General features: G+C 57.5%; 1 protein-coding gene across 5 annotated transcripts in view; it reads left to right on the plus strand.

Annotated features, from left to right (window-relative positions):
• The window catches only part of HIP1 (huntingtin interacting protein 1), a 34540-nt gene extending 17077 nt beyond the window's left edge, over positions 1-17463 (plus strand). For 3 of the 5 annotated variants that reach the window (XM_088066150.1, XM_088066153.1, XM_088066152.1), the window contains exons 2-31: positions 2233-2296; positions 2841-2983; positions 3538-3594; positions 4034-4114; positions 5069-5145; positions 5303-5364; positions 6549-6689; positions 7070-7127; positions 7902-7977; positions 8365-8496; positions 9088-9185; positions 9341-9413; positions 9757-9940; positions 10035-10123; positions 10213-10329; positions 10415-10516; positions 11170-11364; positions 11482-11629; positions 11721-11807; positions 11890-12021; positions 12429-12565; positions 12672-12782; positions 12901-12959; positions 13069-13162; positions 13516-13616; positions 13727-13832; positions 13962-14085; positions 14568-14629; positions 15138-15249; positions 15711-17463. In XM_088066150.1, coding sequence (XP_087922276.1) covers positions 2233-2296; positions 2841-2983; positions 3538-3594; positions 4034-4114; positions 5069-5145; positions 5303-5364; positions 6549-6689; positions 7070-7127; positions 7902-7977; positions 8365-8496; positions 9088-9185; positions 9341-9413; positions 9757-9940; positions 10035-10123; positions 10213-10329; positions 10415-10516; positions 11170-11364; positions 11482-11629; positions 11721-11807; positions 11890-12021; positions 12429-12565; positions 12672-12782; positions 12901-12959; positions 13069-13162; positions 13516-13616; positions 13727-13832; positions 13962-14085; positions 14568-14629; positions 15138-15249; positions 15711-15793 — 3105 coding nt within the window. In that variant the 3' untranslated portion in view covers positions 15794-17463. Of the gene's footprint in view, positions 1-2232; positions 2297-2840; positions 2984-3537; positions 3595-4033; positions 4115-5068; positions 5146-5302; positions 5365-6548; positions 6690-7069; positions 7128-7901; positions 7978-8364; positions 8497-9087; positions 9186-9340; positions 9414-9756; positions 9941-10034; positions 10124-10212; positions 10330-10414; positions 10517-11169; positions 11365-11481; positions 11808-11889; positions 12022-12428; positions 12566-12671; positions 12783-12900; positions 12960-13068; positions 13163-13515; positions 13617-13726; positions 13833-13961; positions 14086-14567; positions 14630-15137; positions 15250-15710 lie in introns of all 5 variants that reach the window. The other 2 variants (XM_014255102.2, XM_088066151.1) reach the window with 2 other exon arrangements.
• The last annotated feature ends 1066 nt before the right edge of the window (positions 17464-18529 follow it).

Here is an 18529-nt window from a genome sequence, read left to right on the forward strand (position 1 = left end):
CGCGAGTACAGGAAAGTGAAATCCAGTTTTTCCTCAGAAACCTTTCTGCCTTCCAGATAGATGTGCATGCTTCAATGTGCTTCATGGAGTTGAGGAACTTTGGGATGGAAGTTACAGCTGGTCCCTGCCTCGAACCAGGGGCTGCCAGCCCCTGTCACACTCCCACTGTGTCTCTTCACTCTGGGAGGTCACTGGGCCTTCCTTGTTTGGAAAAAGGTGTCCTTGCTTTGCTGGGAAAAGCTGGCATGAAAGAGCAGTTAAAGTGGGAGTTTCTAGCTTTCCCAAGGATACAGCACTGCTTCCCTCCAGAGAGCACCCTGTTCTGGTCGTTCAAGGACGGCAGGAACAGCTTTGGGAGAGTGGTGCCTACATTTTGCCTCTGGAAGTGAGCTTCTACTCCCCAGCTCTGGCTTTGCATTTGGCTTGTTCCTTGTGGTCCAGAGCTCCATTCTGAGGCAGAATGTGCATTTAAATGCTGATCCTGGCACTCCTCACTGTGCTGGCTGGTTCATCACAACTGTCCTGAGAGTCTCGGGGGCTTTGGGGCTGCAGTCTGGGATTTTGGATGAGGATAAGCTGTCGGGAGCTGGATCCATGGCACATGTCACAGGATGCAGTTGGGATGCAGGCATCATGCTCCAAGCCTCTAGGACATGGGCATCCCTCACCAGACTGGCAGAGGCACCTTCCCAAGTACTTTTTTAATGCTGAATTTAATGGTATGGTTTTCCTGGCAAGGGACTATGGCTGCTGGGACAGGCAGAGCTGCAGAGATGACTCCCACTTTTGTCCTCATGTGCTGGGAATGTGTTGCCTCCATCCAGCCCCTCAGGAAGGGATGGATGGGTCTCTCCACTGCTTCTTTCATCTCTCCTTAAAAAACCAAGCTGAGATCCAGGTTCTGATCTGGGTGCCTGGGATGGGTGTCTTTCAGCTGGCAATTCGGGTCCCCTGACACCTCAAAATGAGCCTCTTGCATCTTGCTGATAACCTCCCATGTCATCTCCGTGGTCCTTACTAGTCACCTCCATGGTCACCACCCAGAGCCAATAGGGATAGGGCTGCAAACACCACAGACCAGTGTCATCCCTGCAGCAGAACTGGCTCGTATTGGGACACACAGTTTCAGCAAAGGCAGTGCTTGGCTCTGGGCTGGGGGTGCAGGTGTGAATGGGGTCTCATCTGCCTCAGGCCATCATCATTCCCACTCCAGCTGGCACATATTTCGGTAGCAGAGGGACTTCCTGGGAGATGGGGGCTGTACTCCACCACATTTGGGGCTCCTGTGGGTCCCTCCAGCCCCACTCAGCACAGACTCACCTGGATCTGTAGAGATGAAGCCATGTGGGGCCACCTCAGAGAGGGCCAGGAAGTAGGGTTGCAGCAAGATTGTAGTGAGAAAGGCATTGAAATTAATCTCACAGCTTTAATTGGTTTATATCAGTAAGGAGCTGCTTCTGGCAGTGCTGAGCCAGACAGTTCATTCTCTTGACAGTGGGATGTTCACAGAGCAGGTGCCAAGGAAGCACTTGGTGATGTGGGAGCTTGGGGAGTGGATGACCCTGAGCTGGCATCTTTGATCCATGAAGGATCAGAAATGGGGTAGAGTTAAAAATCCTGCCTGGAAAATCTTCCAGTGGCTGCCGCTGCCTTCCATAGGATAAATACTGACTGGCTGTGCCCAGGCTCCTCAGCACGGACTCCCCAAGGTCCTCAACACCTCCATGACAAGTCCTGCCTGTGGGTTCCACTCCTGTCTCTCTAATCCTGGAACAGGCAGGACCTTGCTAGGCAGCCCTGGCACTGGTCTTGCCATCCCACTGCCTGATTTTTGGTGCTCCCCAAATTGTCCTTCTCCCCATTCAGCACCCCCAAAAGTGGGTAGGAGCTGCCAGCTGCTGCCCATGATCCAAGGGCAGGGGAGGGATTTGCCTTCCCTCTGCCTATCCCACCACTCTGAGGGCAGCAGTGGGTTCTTCGTGGGCACTGCTTTAATTACTTCATTATTATCCTGAGTAAATGAGTTCTGGCAGCAGCTGAACCTGGTGGATGCCAACTGCATCCCAGAAAGGCATCTGGGAAAGGTCATCATCCAGCTGGCACAAGCAAGGATTGGGGACCTGGATGGGACCCAGCCACTGCAGAGCCAGAGGGTCTCAGTGAGCAAGGGGAGAACCGTGAGGGAGCCTCAACCCTTCCCATCTCACCCCCCCCATCTCTTCTCTCTTGCAGACCGTCAGCATCAATAAGGCCATTAACGCGCAGGAAGTGGCTGTCAAGGAGAAACACGCCAGGAATATCCTTCTCAAAGCTGGCCGTGGGACAGGGAGTGTGGGAGCAGGGCTGGGGCTGCCTGGAAAAGGGGCAGCATCAAGAGGGTGTGAGGAGAGGTGCCCAGAGTGCTAGGGAGGCTGGGGGCTATTAACAACATTGGATTTTTTTCCAGTGTGGTATGGGGTCCGTGCTGCTGCTGTCGCAGCCTCTGGATGTTGGTAGGCGCCCAGGCTGCTCCCAGCACTGCCAGAAGGCACATAGCAGTGTGGGTGCCCACAGCAGGCTGGGACACTGCCACCAAAAGTGAATCCCCAGCATCCCAGTCAGGCACCTGGGAAGGCTCAGCAGAGGCACAGACCCAGCCTTGTGTGTGCCATAGTGCTCCCAGAGCAGGGCTGGATGGGAGAAGGTGGCTTTTGCCACTTTGGGGACAGCATATACCTGGGCTGGGCATCATTTGCTTCCTGTGGTGGCCTGGCCCCGTTGGGCTTTGTGGGTGCAGCTGTCTTTGGGTGGCCATTCTCCATCACCAAAGGGCAGAGGAGTGCTTCCTTGACCACCAGCACCATGCATCCTGGGCACACACCATGAGAAAGGAGCACAGACCTTCTGGTCAGTGGTGAACCGGCTGCCGCTGTCCGGCAATGCCGTGCTCTGCTGGAAGTTCTGCCATGTCTTCCACAAGCTCCTCCGGGATGGACATTCCAATGTGAGTGCCCAAAGCTCAGCTTGGGGCCAAATCCTTTCCCCTGCAGGGCTGCACCGGGTGATGGGAGACACTGAAGGGTCAGTGTCATTCTGGCGAGTCAGTCCTGCGCTGGGTACTGGAGTTCTCTCAGAGGGTCTTTTGCCTCCTAGAGGTAGGAGTAGGGCCTGGAGCTGGAACCCTCCTGGAGGGGTTGGTGTGCTCCTGAGGGTCAGTGCTCCAGTGCTGGAGCTCTCCCAAAGGCTCAGTGCCCTCCTGCAGGTCAATGCTGAGTGCCAGAGCTCTCCTGGTGCTGCCCTGCCCAAAACCCTGTGTGCCTCAAACCCCAGTGCCAGCAGCAGTGCCAGAGGAGACTGCTCAGCACCTGGCAATGACATTGGTGCAGGAGCCATTAGCAAGGATCCTCCTTTGGGAAGCGGAGGCACCCAGGGCTGGCAGTGGCAATAAAGGGTTGGGGATGCATCAAAACTTCTCCTTTGTTACCCAGTTCCTGGTTTCAAGTATGGAACACTGTGTCCTGATGCTCTGCCTACTGATTATCACCATCATTCCTCCAGGTCCTGAAAGACTCCATGCGATACAAGAATGAGCTGAGCGACATGAGCAGGATGTGGGTAAGTGACCATCCCTGCCAGCCATGGGGAGAGACCTCAGGGGTGCCTTGGCCAGGCTGGCAGGGGGTGTAGGCTTGTGGGGTTCCCTCTCCCAGGAAGCAGAGCACAGCCGACCTGTGGCTGTCGTCACCTACCTGGGCTGGGTTTCAGTTGCATTCTGCGTTCCCTTCCACAAAAATCAAGTGCCCCCTTCCTACTTCATGGCAAAACCCAGTAAAAACTCTGCTCTGACAGTCAAATGAAGCATTGAAACTTGCAGAGAAGGTGATGAGAAGGTCTGACCAAATCTCTTCAGTACAGCCAGCCTGCATCCAGGTGTCAGCGAGGAGGGTTTGGCTGTGGTTTTGGGGAGATAAGGGAGGGGTCAATCATTCTGCAGCAGAAAAAGGCTTTTCCACAGCCTGCCCTGGATCTCAGCATCTTTTTGGGGTCCCCACAGGGCCACCTGAGCGAGGGCTATGGTCAGCTCTGCAGCATCTACCTCAAACTGCTGAGAACCAAGATGGAATTTCACACCAAGGTAAATACCCCCTGTCCCCAGGGCTATAGCAAGGGGTGGGCACTGGGCTGGCAGCAAGGGACCAGCATGGCTGTCCTGCTGCTTCCATGAAATATTCCCAGAGCTGCCCGTGGCCATCAAAAATGGCACAAGGGCCAATGCTTTGGGGGTGTCAGGATTCCTGGTGGCTCAGGGCTCCTTGGGCTGGGCTGGGAGTTGGTGGGCTACAAGTAGTAGGAGACACACATACCCCTTTCTCCCCCAGCTATCCTCTGTCGCTATAGGACACAGAATGATTCACATGGACACAGTTTAATGTATTATAGGAAAAAGGATGATTTTATTTTTGTGACTCCAGTATTTATAGATTCTTGACAATGACCGGGGATTGGATAGTTAGGTTACTACCTTCCCAGTCACACTGGTCGTGTGAAACATCCATCAAAAGACATTTCTAGGAAAGAATGTATAAACATCTATGTTTATAGTTATTTTCCTGGGAAAATGGCTAGTAACTATGAAAACAAGATCAGAAGGTCTAATTTTCAGGGAGACAATCCTCAATGGGAAAACAGGGAAAAACTGCTGAAAAGAGGTGTTTTCTGTGCCCATCACCCTGTTTTGGAAGTGTGATGCAACCTTTCCCAACATGCCTGGGCAGGTACCCCCTGGCACAGATATCATTCCATCCTGTCCAGCTCTCTGCTGGAAGTCCTGTCGCCTCCCTGCTTGGCAGGTTTCTCAGCCCAGGAAGAATCTTTCTTACTGGGAAGAGAACAGATGCTATGGATTAGGGATGCTGTGGTCACCCAGGGTTCAGAGACCCTGTGCTACCTCCCTTTTTCCCATATCACTCCCCTGGTTCATCCAAGAGCTGACTTTGAGGCTGCAGGATCACGGCCCTGGTGCTCCCAGAGCTGTGGCCAGACCATGAGATCTTCTGGACCCCTTTTCTGACTCCTGTTTTCCCCACAGAATCCCCGATTCCCTGGAAATCTGCAGATGTCCGACCGGCAGCTTGATGAGGCTGGGGAGAATGACGTCAATAACTTGTGAGTGTGGGGCAGGGGAAGGTCAGGGAGGGAGTGGGTGCAGGTGGGTGGCACAGTCTGCCCAACCCCACCAGCCACATGACCAAGCAGGGACAGGACCATTCCTCATGGGTGGCCTTGGGGAGAGTTCCCAACCATCCTCAACCCTGTTTCCTAGTTTTCAGCTGACGGTGGAGATGTTTGACTACCTGGAGTGTGAGCTGAACCTCTTCCAGACAGGTAAAGCCCTTCATTACTCTGAAACACGGTGGAGTGAGAGATCTGCTGCTGTCCAGCCCCTTTGTGGGGCTGATCTGAGTTGGAGGAGGCTCTGACAGGATGTTGGCTGAGGGCACCACAGCTCGGCTCTTATATGGGCACGTCACCTGAATTATGGTTCAACAAGGCAAAGTGAAGGTGCTGCACCTGGGTCAGGGCAATCTCTGGTATCAATCCAGGCTGGAGGATGAAGGGATGGAGAGCAGCCCTGCTGGGGAAGACTTGGGGATGCTGGAGAATGAGGAGTTCAACATGCCCCAGCCATGTATGCTCCAAAACCCCCTGTGCCCTGGGCTGATCCTCTAGCGTGGGCAGCAGGTGAGGGGGTGATTCTTCCCCTCTGCCTCACTTAGATCAGAGCCCACCTGCAGAGATGCCTCCAGCCCCGGTGTCCCAGCACAGCAAGGACATGGGGCTACTGGAGCAAGTCCAGAAGAGGCCACAGAGGTGCTCTGAGGACTGGAGCCCCTCTGCTCTGCACACAGGCTGGGAGAGCTGGGGGTGTTCAGCTGGAAAACAGAAGGCTCTAGGAAGACCTTAGAGCCCCTTCCAGGGCCTAAAGGGGCTCCAGGAGCACCAGAAAGGGACTTTGAATAAGGAATGGAGTGACAGAACAAGGGGGAATGGCTTCCCACTGCCAGAGGGTGGGGTTAGGTGGGAAATTGGGAAGAAATTCTTGTCTGTGAGGGTGGTGAGGCCCTGGCATAGGGTGCCCAGAGGAGCTGTGGCTGCCCCATCCTTGTGTCCAAGGCCAGGTTGTATAGAGCTTGGAGTGCCCTAGTCTAGTGGAAGGTATTGGAATGAGATGGTGTTCAGCTGCTCCAAGCTGGTTTTGGAGCATCTTCCCTCTGGCACACCCAGCACACTCCAGTGGCCAGTGAGACAACAGTGGCAGACAGGGGTTGCATGTCAGCTCTGCCCAGGGACACTGCTGGGGCTCAGTCGTGGTTGGAGGCTTATGGTGCCAGGCTGGAGTGTTCCCAGGCCTGGGTGGGAGACATGGGTGGGAATTTCCCCTCCCGCTGAGCTCACAAACGGTCCAAGGGCCAGTGGCTATCTTGTTCTGGGTGACAACTGTGGATTTGGCAGACACCCTCTGATGCTGCCAGTGCTGCTGGATCTGATCCTGCACTCCTTCCCTGCAGTGTTCAGCTCCCTGGACATGTCACGCTCAGTGTCGGTGACAGCAGCGGGGCAGTGCCGTCTGGCCCCACTCATCCAGGTGATCCTGGACTGCAGCCACCTCTACGACTACACTGTCAAGCTGCTCTTCAAGCTCCACTCCTGTGAGTGTCCCCAGTACCACTGCCTTTGATGTGGGGGACACACGGGGAGGCACTGGGGCCACCACCCTGCTCAGCCTGGACTGTTCACTACCACCTCTTCTCCAGCCTCTTTTGGGGAGTGGAGTCACCATGGAAAGGAGGTGCAAGACCCATATCCTTCAGGATCTGGAATTGTGGCAGCCATGAGCCCACACTTCCCTCTGCCCTGGGAGGTGTAGTGTGGGGTCCCCTCCTGCAGCGGGACACTGCCTGGTGTATTTGGATCCCCAGAGGAGGGTGGACATCTCTGGGAAAGAGGCATCTCCACATGGCTGTGCTGATGGGTTGTTCCCTGATCCGTGAAGACACCCGCTGACATTTCTATTTGCTGCTTCTTCCAGGTCTACCAGCGGAAACACTGCAGGGCCACCGAGATCGTTTCCTGGAGCAGTTCCGAAAGTAAGTGCCCAGACACAGAGCATTGGTGCACTGGGAGTGCTCGCAAGGCACTGTGATTAAAAATGAGTGAGCAGGGACGTGCTGTGGTACATTATTATTTAGAGTAACCAAAACAAAAACTGGCCACCAAGAGCAGGGACGGGATGTCATGGTGTCATGGGAGGATGTCATGGTGCTGAGGGACAGCTTGATTCAAGGTCACAAACTGCAAAGAACAGATAGCAGGGGTGGTTGTGCTCTGACCGCACAGGGACTAACCTTGGGGCAGGGATCAACAGTGCCAAGATCCTGACTGAGATGCTCAGGTGACTGGGAGAGGTGGAAGCTAGGAGTCGTCTGGCTGGGCACTGTCCCTCCTCCCCAAAACTGTAAGTCCTGCAGGGAGGTACCCTACTTCTGGGGAAGATGCTCCTGCAGGAACTGAAGGTGAGGGTGTTGGCTCCCCTGGGAACTCAAGCCCCCCTGCTCCTGAAAACTTTGGGTAGGCAGGAAGTGGTTTAGGTTGGAAGGGACCTTTGAAGGTCATCAGGTACAATCCTCTGCCATGTTCAAGGATACCTTCTGCTAGACTGGGTTGCTCAAGTTCCAGGTCCTGCTCCCTGCCCAACTCTCCAGCAGTGGGAGGACTTCCAGGACCTGCCCTGAGTTTGGTGGCAGAACAAAACACCTTCCCCTCCAGAGCAGTACAGTGACCAGGTGACACCCCCTGGGACCAGGCAAGGGGTTGTCCAGGTTGGACAAAAGCCATCCCTAACTACTCCCTGCCCCTTGCAGGCTCAAGGACCTTTTCTACCGCTCCAGCAACCTGCAGTACTTCAAGCGGCTGATTCAGATTCCACAGCTGCCAGAGGTGAGACCCTGCAGTCCCCATGTTCCCTGTCCCTGTGCCCAGGGAAAGCAGTGGGGGCACTGGCAAAAGGCCCAAAAAAGCCTCTTGCTGCCTTGCCCAGCTTCTTAGTCTGGTGGCAGCGTGGGGCTCTTGGGCCTTGAGGATCATTCTTTTATCCCTCACTGGGTGGCATTCAACTGGATGGAGCTGCCCTCTGACTAGAAGCCGGGATCCCCTCTCTCACTGATCCATAGCCCTTGTTGAGACCCAACCCTGTGGGTCCTGGTTCCATTCTCATGGGTCAAGGCATGGCCAGCTCGGCTCCCGGGCAGGATTTCAACCAACTGTGCCTTTAGCCCAGCAGCAGTGCCAGTCCTTCCCCTCAGCCCTGCTCCCCTCCCTCCCCAGAGCCCTCCCAATTTCCTGCGTGCCTCTGCACTGTCAGAGCACATCAGCCCTGTGGTGGTGATCCCCGCCGAGGCGTCCTCGCCTGACAGCGAGCCCATCACCGACCTGGTGGAGATGGATGCAGCCTCGCAGGTGAGGATGGTGGAGCTCTCTGGCTCTGAATCTGGGGTTATTTCTCCAAATCCGTGGTGCAGTGAGGGCTGAGACAGTGGATATGGCTTTGGGAACTGGAGAGAGATGGGTTGGTGCTGGGTGCCCCATCCAGGTGCTGGATGTCCCATCTGGGTCCTGTGTATCCGATCTGGATGCTGAGTGTCCTGCCTGAGTGCTGTTAGGGTTGAACTAGCCTGGAATTCTCCCAGTGCTGCTCAGTGGTGTGATGGGCAGGGAGAGGCTTGGCTTCAAGCATTGCCATGGAGACCTTTAGATCTTCACCCTCCTCTCCACCCAAGGGTTGTCCTCAGGCATTGACTGGGGAGGGGAAGGAGCATGCAGTGATGTGGCTTTGGGGATCTTCTTCCCCTAGGAGTTAGGTGGGGATGAGCCACAGATGCTCCATGGAATCAAGTTCATCACATTCAGTGTTCTGGAAGCAGGGGTGGAACCAGCCCTAGTGTCCAAGCAGCTCATAGGCTGGCTTGGCAGTGACACTGGGGATATGGAGGGACAAGAGCTACCAAGTGGTGATGGGGTCATTCCAAATCTGTCCTGCTCTTCTCACAGAACCTGTTTGATAACAAGTTTGATGACATCTTTGGCAGCTCCTTCAGCTGCGACCCTTTCAACTTCGACAGCCAGAATGGGATGAGCAAGGATGACAAGTAAGTAATCCTGACGATGCTGTAGAATGGCCAAGATTGTATTGGGAACTCCCTGCCTGGAATAGCATCGCAGCCATGGTGACACAGGGGGCACCTCCCCTTCCAGGCTGTGTCCCCGTGGCACTGAGGGTGTACTCCACATCTCTCCTTCCCAGGGACCGGCTAATTGAGAAGCTTTATGGGGAGATCACAGCCCTCAAGGAGGAGCTGGAGAACTTCAAGGCTGAGGTGGGTGACAGGCAGGTGGGCAGGATGAGACCCGCTGGAAATGTCGGGTAGGCTGGTGGGTGTGTCCCTGGGTGGACAAGACAGTGACCCCATCTCTGTCCTGCCCCCTTCCCAGTGGCTTCCCCCATACTGGGGGGTCCCCAGGTGTGCCAGGAGGCTGCATCCCTTTTGGGGAGTGGGCTCAGCTCCACTGCCCAGCATCCTTGTGCTTTGCCCACATGCACTTGGGGGCCTGCAGGGGGGCGTTTCCGGACAGTACCGGTGGGCATTGGGTGGTATCAGTGGGCATTGGATGGTCCCAGCAGGCACTGATAGCACCATCAGTCCCCACCTGTCCCTGCAGAGCGCACGGGGTGCAGTGCAGCTGCGTGGTCGTGTCAGTGAGCTGGAGGCTGAGCTGGCCGAGCAGCAGCACCTGAAGCAGCAGGCACAGGACGAGAGTGAGTTCCTGCGTGCAGAGCTGGAGGAGCTGAAGAAGCAGCGGGAGGACACGGAGAAGGCTCAGCGGAGCCTGACAGAAATAGAGAGTGAGCAGGGAGTGCCAGCATTGGCACAGGGTGGGGGTGAGCCCTGAGCAGGGAGTCCTGGATGCTCAGCTCTCTGTCCCTGCATGCATGGCAGGACGGGCACAGGCCAACGAGCAGCGGTACAGCAAACTGAAGGAGAAGTACAGTGAGCTGGTGCAGAACCATGCTGACCTGCTGCGCAAGGTGGGCTCACCAAACCACCCCCAGCATCCCCTCTCCCAGCCATACCCCCTGATACTGGGGCTGCTCAGCTCATTCTCTGACATTGCCAGAACGCAGAGGTGACCAAGCAGATTACAGTGGCTAGGCAGGCCCAGGGGGATGTGGAGCGGGAGAAGAAGGAGCTAGAGGACTCCTTCCAGCGGGTGAGCGAGCAGGCACAGAGGAAGGTAAGTAGGAATGGGGGGACACACTGGGGATGGGCAGGGACTCCCCATGGGGCATCATTGCTCCCAACCTCTCCCCTTGCTGCAGTCTCAGGAGCAGGCAGAGGTGCTGGAGACACTGAAGCGGGAGCTGGCAGCCAGCAGACAGGAGCTGCAGGTCCTCCAGGGCACGCTGGAGTCCAGCACACAGGTGAGAGTACACGGGGGGCACTTAGCACCTCTCTGGGCTGGGTCGCCAGGCCTTAACCATTCAAGAGGTGATACCCACCACTGGCATCAAAATCAGCTCCTTGTCACCTTCTTTGCCAAATCTGAGTGCGATAGAATGTGGAGCAGTGGGCTCCAGCAGCAGGGATCATGGAATAAAATGCCTGGAAGAACAGGGTCAGTCAGCAGCTCTGCCTGCTGTAAGCCCAGGTAGCAGCATGGCACTACACTGCAAGATGTGCCAGAGGGTATCCCATGCCTACGGAGCTGGGGAGGACAGCAAGGATGCCTGGGCTCGTTGTGGGAGGCAGAAGCTGGCAGGAAAATGCAGTGACCCATCTATGAGGTAGGCAGACTCAGCAGCAGGATGGGGATGGAGTAGAAGCAGCACCCTGCATCTACTCCTCCATCAGGATGATGACAGTCATGATAAAAATGCATTTTCACTGATGAAAATGAAAAGACTCCCCAGGGGCCTCAATTGTCACTAGATAAGATTATCAGTGCTGCTCTGTGCAGGCCATGGTACACTCAGCAGGGACAGTCCGGGTGGCCCAAGCCTGGACCAAGAATGAGTCCCCAAACTGGAGGGTTCACCCGTGGCACATTCCCAGCTGCCGTTCCATGCCCCCCCAGGCAGGAGCAGAGCAGAACACTCAGATTGCCAGCCTGGAGCAGGAGAGGGACAGGCTGAGCCAAGCAGCAGAGCAGCACAGGGATGAGATGGCAGCTCTGCAGACTGAGCTACGTCAGCTACGGGACACGCTCAGCCGCAAGCAGGAGAGCAGCAGGACAGAGCTGGAGATGCTACAGGCCCAGCTAAGAGACAAGGTACCATGAGGGTCCTGCCATCCCCATTCTGGCCAGACCAGAGGGATTAGGATGGACCGGGCGCAGGGAGTGCCGGGTGGCCCAGCAGGGGCTCTGAGCCCGGCTCTGGCCCAGCAGGAGAGCACAGAGTGGGCACTGCAGCAGCGCCTGGCCAAGGAGCAGCTGTCCCTGCTGCAGGGCACCATGCTCGAGGCCAAGCGCATGGTGCAGGACGCCCTGGCTCGCATGGAGGATCCTGCTCACATCAGCTGCACTGGCTCAGCAGGTGATGCCCTTGCTGTTCCCCAACCTGGCATTATCCCAGCCTGCCTGCTCCCTGTGGTCCTGGCTGAGCCCTGCCTACTGTCTGCCTTCAGATTGCCTCCTGTCCCAGACACTGGCAGCCTCTGAGTGCACAGAGCGCCTGCGGGACGCACACAGCAAGTACCTTTCGGATGGCGCAGGTGAGAGGTGGCAGCCCCAGGCACCGGGCACAGGGGCAGCCCTGGCAATCGGGGCGGGTGGGCATCACAGTGGGGGCTGAAGCCTGTGCCTGCTGTCCTGCTGCAGCTGTGGGCTCCCTGCTGCCTTGCCTGGCCCTCTTCGCCCACCTGGTCAGCAACACCCTCCTGCAGGGCAGTGCGACCTCCCATGTGGCCCCTGTGGAGCCTGCAGACCGTGAGTCCTGCCCCAGGCCAGGGGTTGGGTGGGTGGGACCCATCCTGGGCAAGGGGCAGAATGGGAAGAGGATCAGGGTGAGCATGAGTTGGGGTGGGTAGGGGTCAGGGTGGGCAAGGGCTGGAGTGGGCAGGGAACTCAGTGGGCAGAGGATCTGAGTGAGTAGGGGCTGGGGTGAGCAGATGTTGGGGTGGGAAGGTGCCAGGTCAAAGAGGATGCTGGGATGAGTGGTGGCCAGGGTGCACAGGGGTCATGGCAAGATGCAGGGATAAGGTGGGTAGGATTCTGGGATAAGTAGGGTGCCGAAGTGGGCAGACAGAGGCCAGCACAGGCAAGATGCTGCAGTGAGTGGGAACCAGACATCTCGCCATGTGTGGTCCCCTCAGCCCCCCTTGCTGCCCATGCAGGTCTGCTGGAGCTGTGCAAGCGGTGTGGCAGTGAGGCTGTGAGCTACCTCAGCGCCCTGCAAGACCCAGGGACGGTGGCAAGTGCTGACTGCACCCTGGTGACAGCCTGCCTGGGCCAGATCAGCGCCATCGGGGAGGTGGGTTGCCCAGGAGGGCTAGTGGGATGGGAGCAGGCCATGGCAGGCACCATCAGAGGGACTGTAGTGCTCCTGGACTGTCCCTTTCATCCCATCCTGTTTTCAGGAGCTGCATCCCAGAGGCCTGGATGTCAAGCAGGAGGAGCTGGGTGACCTAGTGGACAAGGAGATGGCGGCGACAGCCACAGCCATCGAAACAGCATCTGCCCGTATTGAGGTGGGGGTCACCAGGAGCAGAGAGGTGCTCACAGGCACCACGCCAGGGGCCTGCTGGGACCACTGTAGAGGCCAAAGAGGCACATTGGGCTCAGTGCAGCCTCTCTCCCCTCAACCAGGAGATGCTGAGCAAGGCACGGGCTGGTGACACTGGAGTCAAACTGGAAGTTAATGAGAGGTGAGTGGTGATTGGAGCACTGGACAGAGCCAGGCAGGCAGGATGGGGGCAGGTGCTGCAGGCAGGGTAGCTGCTCCACAGGTGGGGCTCAGTGGTGTTTGTCTCACAGGATCCTGGGCTCCTGCACAGGCCTCATGCAGGCCATCCATGTCCTGGTCCTGGCCTCCAAGGACCTCCAGAGAGAGATCGTCGAGAGTGGACGGGTGAGCTGGGAGCAGGGGTGGGGGAAAGGGGGAAGGCAGGGATGAAGACAGGGGTGCTTATCCAGCTGAGGGGCATTGTGCACTTCCTGGGACATGCTGCTCCAACCCTTGTCCTGCTGGGAGTTCCCCACCAGCTGCCAGGAGCTCCTTTCCACCCCCAGGGGCTCACCTTGGTTATGGTTCCTGGGGTGATGTCATGGTGATCCCTGATCTCCCTTCCCACACAGGGGACCCCACAACCCTCAAGTTCAGTGTGTCCCCACCTCCAGCACACATCCTGAATGACACCCTGTCCTCCTCTTTTCCCCCCAGAGCAGGGGCCCGGTAGCTAATTGTTCCTTTTCCAACGGCAGGGTGCGGCATCCCCCAAGGAGTTCTATGCCAAGAATTCACGCTGGACCGAGGGTCTCATCTCTGCCTCCAAGGCAGTGGGCTGGGGTGCCACTGTCATGGTGTAAGTGCCACTGTCACCAGAGCGGGGAGAGGATTCAGAGTCCTGCCATTACCACGGGGAGGGAACATAGTGGCGGGATAATGCTCCAGCTCCTCTCTGCTCTCCTACAGTGATGCTGCTGACCTGGTAGTGCAAGGCAAGGGGACATTCGAGGAGCTGATGGTCTGTTCCCGGGAGATCGCGGCCAGCACCGCGCAGCTGGTGGCAGCCTCCAAGGTAGGAGCAAGGCTGCTACCCTGCCTATGCTTCGGGGTGATGCTGGGGAACCATGTGGTCACCCCAAATCATGGGGCTGGTCTTCTGCTTGCCTGATGGGGCGTGACCCCCTCCTCACTGTCCCGGCAGGTGAAGGCAGACAAAGACAGCGCCAACCTCTGCAAGCTCCAGCAAGCCTCCCGAGGCGTCAACCAGGCCACAGCCAGCGTGGTGGCCTCCACCAAGGCTGGGAAGTCTCAGGTGGAGGAGAAAGGTAAGTGTTGGGCTGCAGGGATTTTAGAATCATATAATCACTAAGGCTGGAGAAGCTTGCTAAGACAATTGAGTTTAACCGTTTCCCCACCACTAACCATGTCCCCAAGTGCCACATCTACATGGCTTTTAAATCCCTCCAGGAATTGTGACTCCACCATGCACTGGGCAGACTCTGCCAGTGCCGAACAACCCTTTTCATGAAGAAATTTTCCTTTTTATCCAACCTAAACCTCCTCTGGCACAACGTACAGCTGTTTCCGCTGGTCTTCATGCTTGGAGCACAAACCTTCCCCAAAACCTCTGCTCTTGGCACTCACCACCCTTGGTTGGCTGTGTCCCTGTGGTCTCTACCCACGGCTGAGACCCTCACTCCTTCCTGCATATCCCATGGTGCCAGACCCTGCCAGCAGCATGGGAGCTGCTGGGGTATCTGAGTGGAGGAGCAGAGCTTGAGGGGAGCTGGTGGTGTCTTCTCCACAGATAGCATGGACTTCTCCAGCATGACACTCACCCAGATCAAGCGTCAGGAGATGGACTCACAGGTAGGAGATTCCCATGTGGTTTGGGAAACACACCTGGTCATGTCTCTCTTGGGCTCCCTGGGGTAGGGCATCATCATGGGGTCACCATGCCCAGCTGCCCCCAGGTAGCACAAGCAAAGGTGAAGCCCAAGGTATGAAGACAACAGATGGGTTTGCCCAGGAGTAATATTTGTCCTCAATCCCGCTGCACTATTCCCATCATGACATAGCCCATGGGCACCCCTGCCCTCCGGGTGGTACCCACAGCGCCCACCTCTGCCTGGCATGGGGCAGCTCTGGGGAATTCCCCTGCCTGGGATGCCCACACGGATCATTGTGACTTCACCTGCCTGCACAAGCAGTGCCTGCCTGAGCTCCATCCCCTCCCCGGATCCGCTCATCGTTGGACCACTTGTGGGATGCACCTCTGTGGTCTTTGGGCTCGATATTGGGGGCATAATGAGTGTGAAAGGGGTCTGCTTGGCCCAGCTCTGTGCTAGGGTGGGCATGTCCTGGGCTGTGTCTCCAGGTGCGGGTGCTAGAGCTGGAGAACCAGCTACAGAAGGAGCGGCAGAAGCTGGGGGAGCTGCGCAAGAAGCACTACGAGCTGGCTGGCGAGGCAGAAGGCTGGGAGGAGGATGGTGAGTGGTGCCAGCCCTGCTCCAGCTGGGCAGATGCTCCTGGAAAAGGTGGAGCAAGGTGGAGAAGCCCTGCCTGCCATCCATGGCAGTAAGGAGGTTTTGTTGCAACTGCCACAAAAGCCTGGGGATAGTTGGCACACATGGGCAAATCCCTTGGGGTCTCTCCACAGGAAATACCCGAACATGTGGGATCTACATCATCCCCAGACAGGGGGCTCAGCTGCTGCTAGAGCAGCCCTGTGGTCCCAGAGGGATGCTGGTGGACAGCGCACCCCCTGACCCTGTCTTCCCACCTATAGCTGCAGATTAGCACCAGTGGTAGAAGCAGCCCACAGGGGACACCTGGGAGGGACCCTGTGGGGGACACCCCTGGGACCCCACTTGGTGCAGTCTGTTGAGAAGATCCCCAAGGAAGTGGTGCAGAAGCCCCACTGAAGCACATGTCCCCTGTGTCCCTCCAGGAGCCGCCTCCAGCACCAGAGCCGAGCTTCCAGCCACACCCCGGGGCCAGGATGAGGGCGCAAACCACACCTGTATTTATTAGAGCTGCTGGGGGTGGGGGGAGGTGTCTACGCGGGGGTCTTTAACCCTTTAGTTTTGTTTTTGCACAGATTCTGGGAACTCCTAGAGCCGTCTCTGGCTGAGCAAGAGCGGTTAGTCTTCTCTTGCCTCTTGCTGCTTTTCCAGCCTTAATCCAGCCCCTGGCTCATTAAGAATGTCCCCCCTGTCCCAGGAATGAGTATGCTGAAGGTCCCAGGGGTGCCACTGGGCGGAGGACAGCTTTTGGGGTGCTGCTGGGCTTGGTGCTAAGTGTGCTCCCCCTTGGTGGGGACACCCGAGTGCCTTTGGCCATTGCAGGCTGAGAGGTGGTGTCCCGTGGGACACCCTGGCTGGTTACACAGGGTGCCAGGAACAGTTAGGAAAGGGGCAGCAGCAGGAGGGCTGCTGCCATGAGCTCTTGCTCCTCATTCCAGGTCCCCAAAATGCCTCCCAAGCCCTCCCTGAACTGGGATGCTCTGCCATGACAGTTCACTGTGTTCATGCCAGCAATAAACCCTCCACAAGGTGCTGGGTGTGGGTTTGGGCCACAACAGTGCCACTGCACAAGCCACCAGCTCCTGGGGATGGGGGGCAACTCTAGGGCAGCAGCACAGAGAGTTTGGGGGGAAGTCAGGGTGCCCCAAAACCAGAGCACCCCAAAGCCAGAATAAGCAGCTCCCTGTCCCTGCTCACTTTGGTGCCACCCTGGTGTCACCACCCTCTTGGGTGCAGCGGGACCAGGGCCAGTGTGGCGGTGGGCAGGGGCGGCCATGGGGCTGGCACCAACCGGGTAACCTTTGTGCCTTGAGCAGGGGGCTCACAGGGCAGGGGGCATGAGCCACCTCTGGGCCCCCCAGCTCATCTTGCTGCAGTGGAGACAGTGATGTCAGACCATGCAGCGATGTCCCCTTGCCCCATGGTCCTGCTGGTGCCCCTGCTGGGGCCAGTGTCCCTCCTCTTGGGGTGCTGAGGACAGGATTTGGTCTTTCTCCCTTTGGGAACAGGCTGGGCTGCCACTGTGTGCTTTCCCAGCAATGCCCACCTGTCAGCACGCAGCTGGCACCTCAAGCAGTGGGACCTGCCACCACTGTGGCCTCAGAGCTGCCACCCCTCCACGCAGCCATCCAGTGTGCAGGGACCCACCGTTCCCGTGTGCCCTCCCAGCCCTGCTGCTGGACCACCCACCCTGTGCGCCAGCTTGCCAGAGGGACCTGGACCTCCCCCTGGGGGTCCTGCTGCTTCCCCATCCTCAGCCCATGCTGGCTCCCCTCGGATGCAATACCAACCATCCTGTTCCTGCAGGACACAGGGAGCCCCAAAACCCTCCCCGCTTTTTTGGGGGGAGTCTTGCCTGCACGCCCAACTACCTCAGGCCTTGGGGCCGGGGAGCGGGGGTCACAGTTGCATTGGGAGCTTGGGGACAGCAGCACCACTCTTGGCCAAATCCACTTGTCCCTTTTGTATCTCAGCCAGGCATGGGCAGAGGGTCCCTGCGGTGTCCCCAGTGATGGCAGCTGGTGACAGGGATGGCAGGGGTAGCCCCCACTGCAGGGCAAAATGATTTGGGTTTTCATTGTATGATAAAATGACCATGTTGTTCGTTTTGGATTTTTCAATAAAGCCTTTGGCCCAGCCCTGCAGCTTGTGGGGAGCTACAGGGGACCTGTGTCACAAGGGGGTCCTGGGCTCATCGGGTGCTCAGTGGCTCCCAGAATCATTTGGTGTCAAGGTGACCCGCGTGTTGTCCTGGTGATAACCTCCGGCTTTTGCCCCCAGCTGTTGCACACCTGCATGTCCCCACAGGGGTGGGGGGCCATGCATGGCTATCCTGCATATCCCCTCTTTTTGCTGGGAGGGCATCAGGATGTGATCCCTGCCCAGCCCTGAGGACTGTGGGTGGCTTTGTCCTTCCTTCCTGGGGGGTTGATGCTGCAGTGGGGAGGCCATTCAGATCATCCTGTGCTGTAGGGTCATCCCAGCAGAGTCATGGCAAGAGGGTCCTGCTACTGGGTGGCCCATGGAGGCCACAGACAAGGATCTCGGGGGAATGTCCCCTCCCGAGTATGGTTAACCCACCCTCGGCAGCACCTAGTGTCCTCCAGCACCATCAGGGCCACTTGGACCCCTGGGATGCAGAAAGCTCTGTTGACAGCAGCCACTGTCCTTGCCATGATCCCTGTTATTTTCCTTGCTGTTGGCCCTGCTCTGCAGGACACAGACAACTGGCAGTGGGGTGGGAAATCCCTAGGGCTAGCCATGTCTCCTGAGGACCCTAAGGCAGCCAGCCATAGTTCCCAGCCCTGTGCTCAGAGGAGGATGGTGGCAATGGCACCCTTCATTTGGGAGAAGGGGACGGGCTGGACACGGTGGTGACTGGGGAGAGGCAGGACTGTAACCCCTGGTTCCTGTATGTGGGACATGTGGTCAGATGCGGCGTTGGCACTGGCGACATTTGAGGACACACAGAGACTGGGACAAGGGGACATAGAGGCTGGAATGGTATGGGGGGGCTGTAAGGGACAGGATGGGAAGAGGGACATAGGGAGGGCAGGGGAGGGGTACACAGAGGCTGGAATGATGTAGGGGGGTTGTTAGAGACAGGATGGGGACCCAGGGACCGGGAGAGGGAGGACATGGGTATTGGGGTGGTAAACAGGACTGTGGATTGGAGTAGAGATGGGGAAATTGGAATTTGGGTGGGGGAGAGGTGGTGGGGAAGGGAGGGGGGTGGGGACATAGC

The sequence above is a fragment of the Pseudopodoces humilis genome, chromosome 23, assembly GCF_049639895.1.
Source record: "Pseudopodoces humilis isolate 2021_Gansu_Grassland_sample_001 chromosome 23, ASM4963989v1, whole genome shotgun sequence".
NCBI classification, from domain to species: Eukaryota; Metazoa; Chordata; class Aves; order Passeriformes; family Paridae; genus Pseudopodoces; species Pseudopodoces humilis.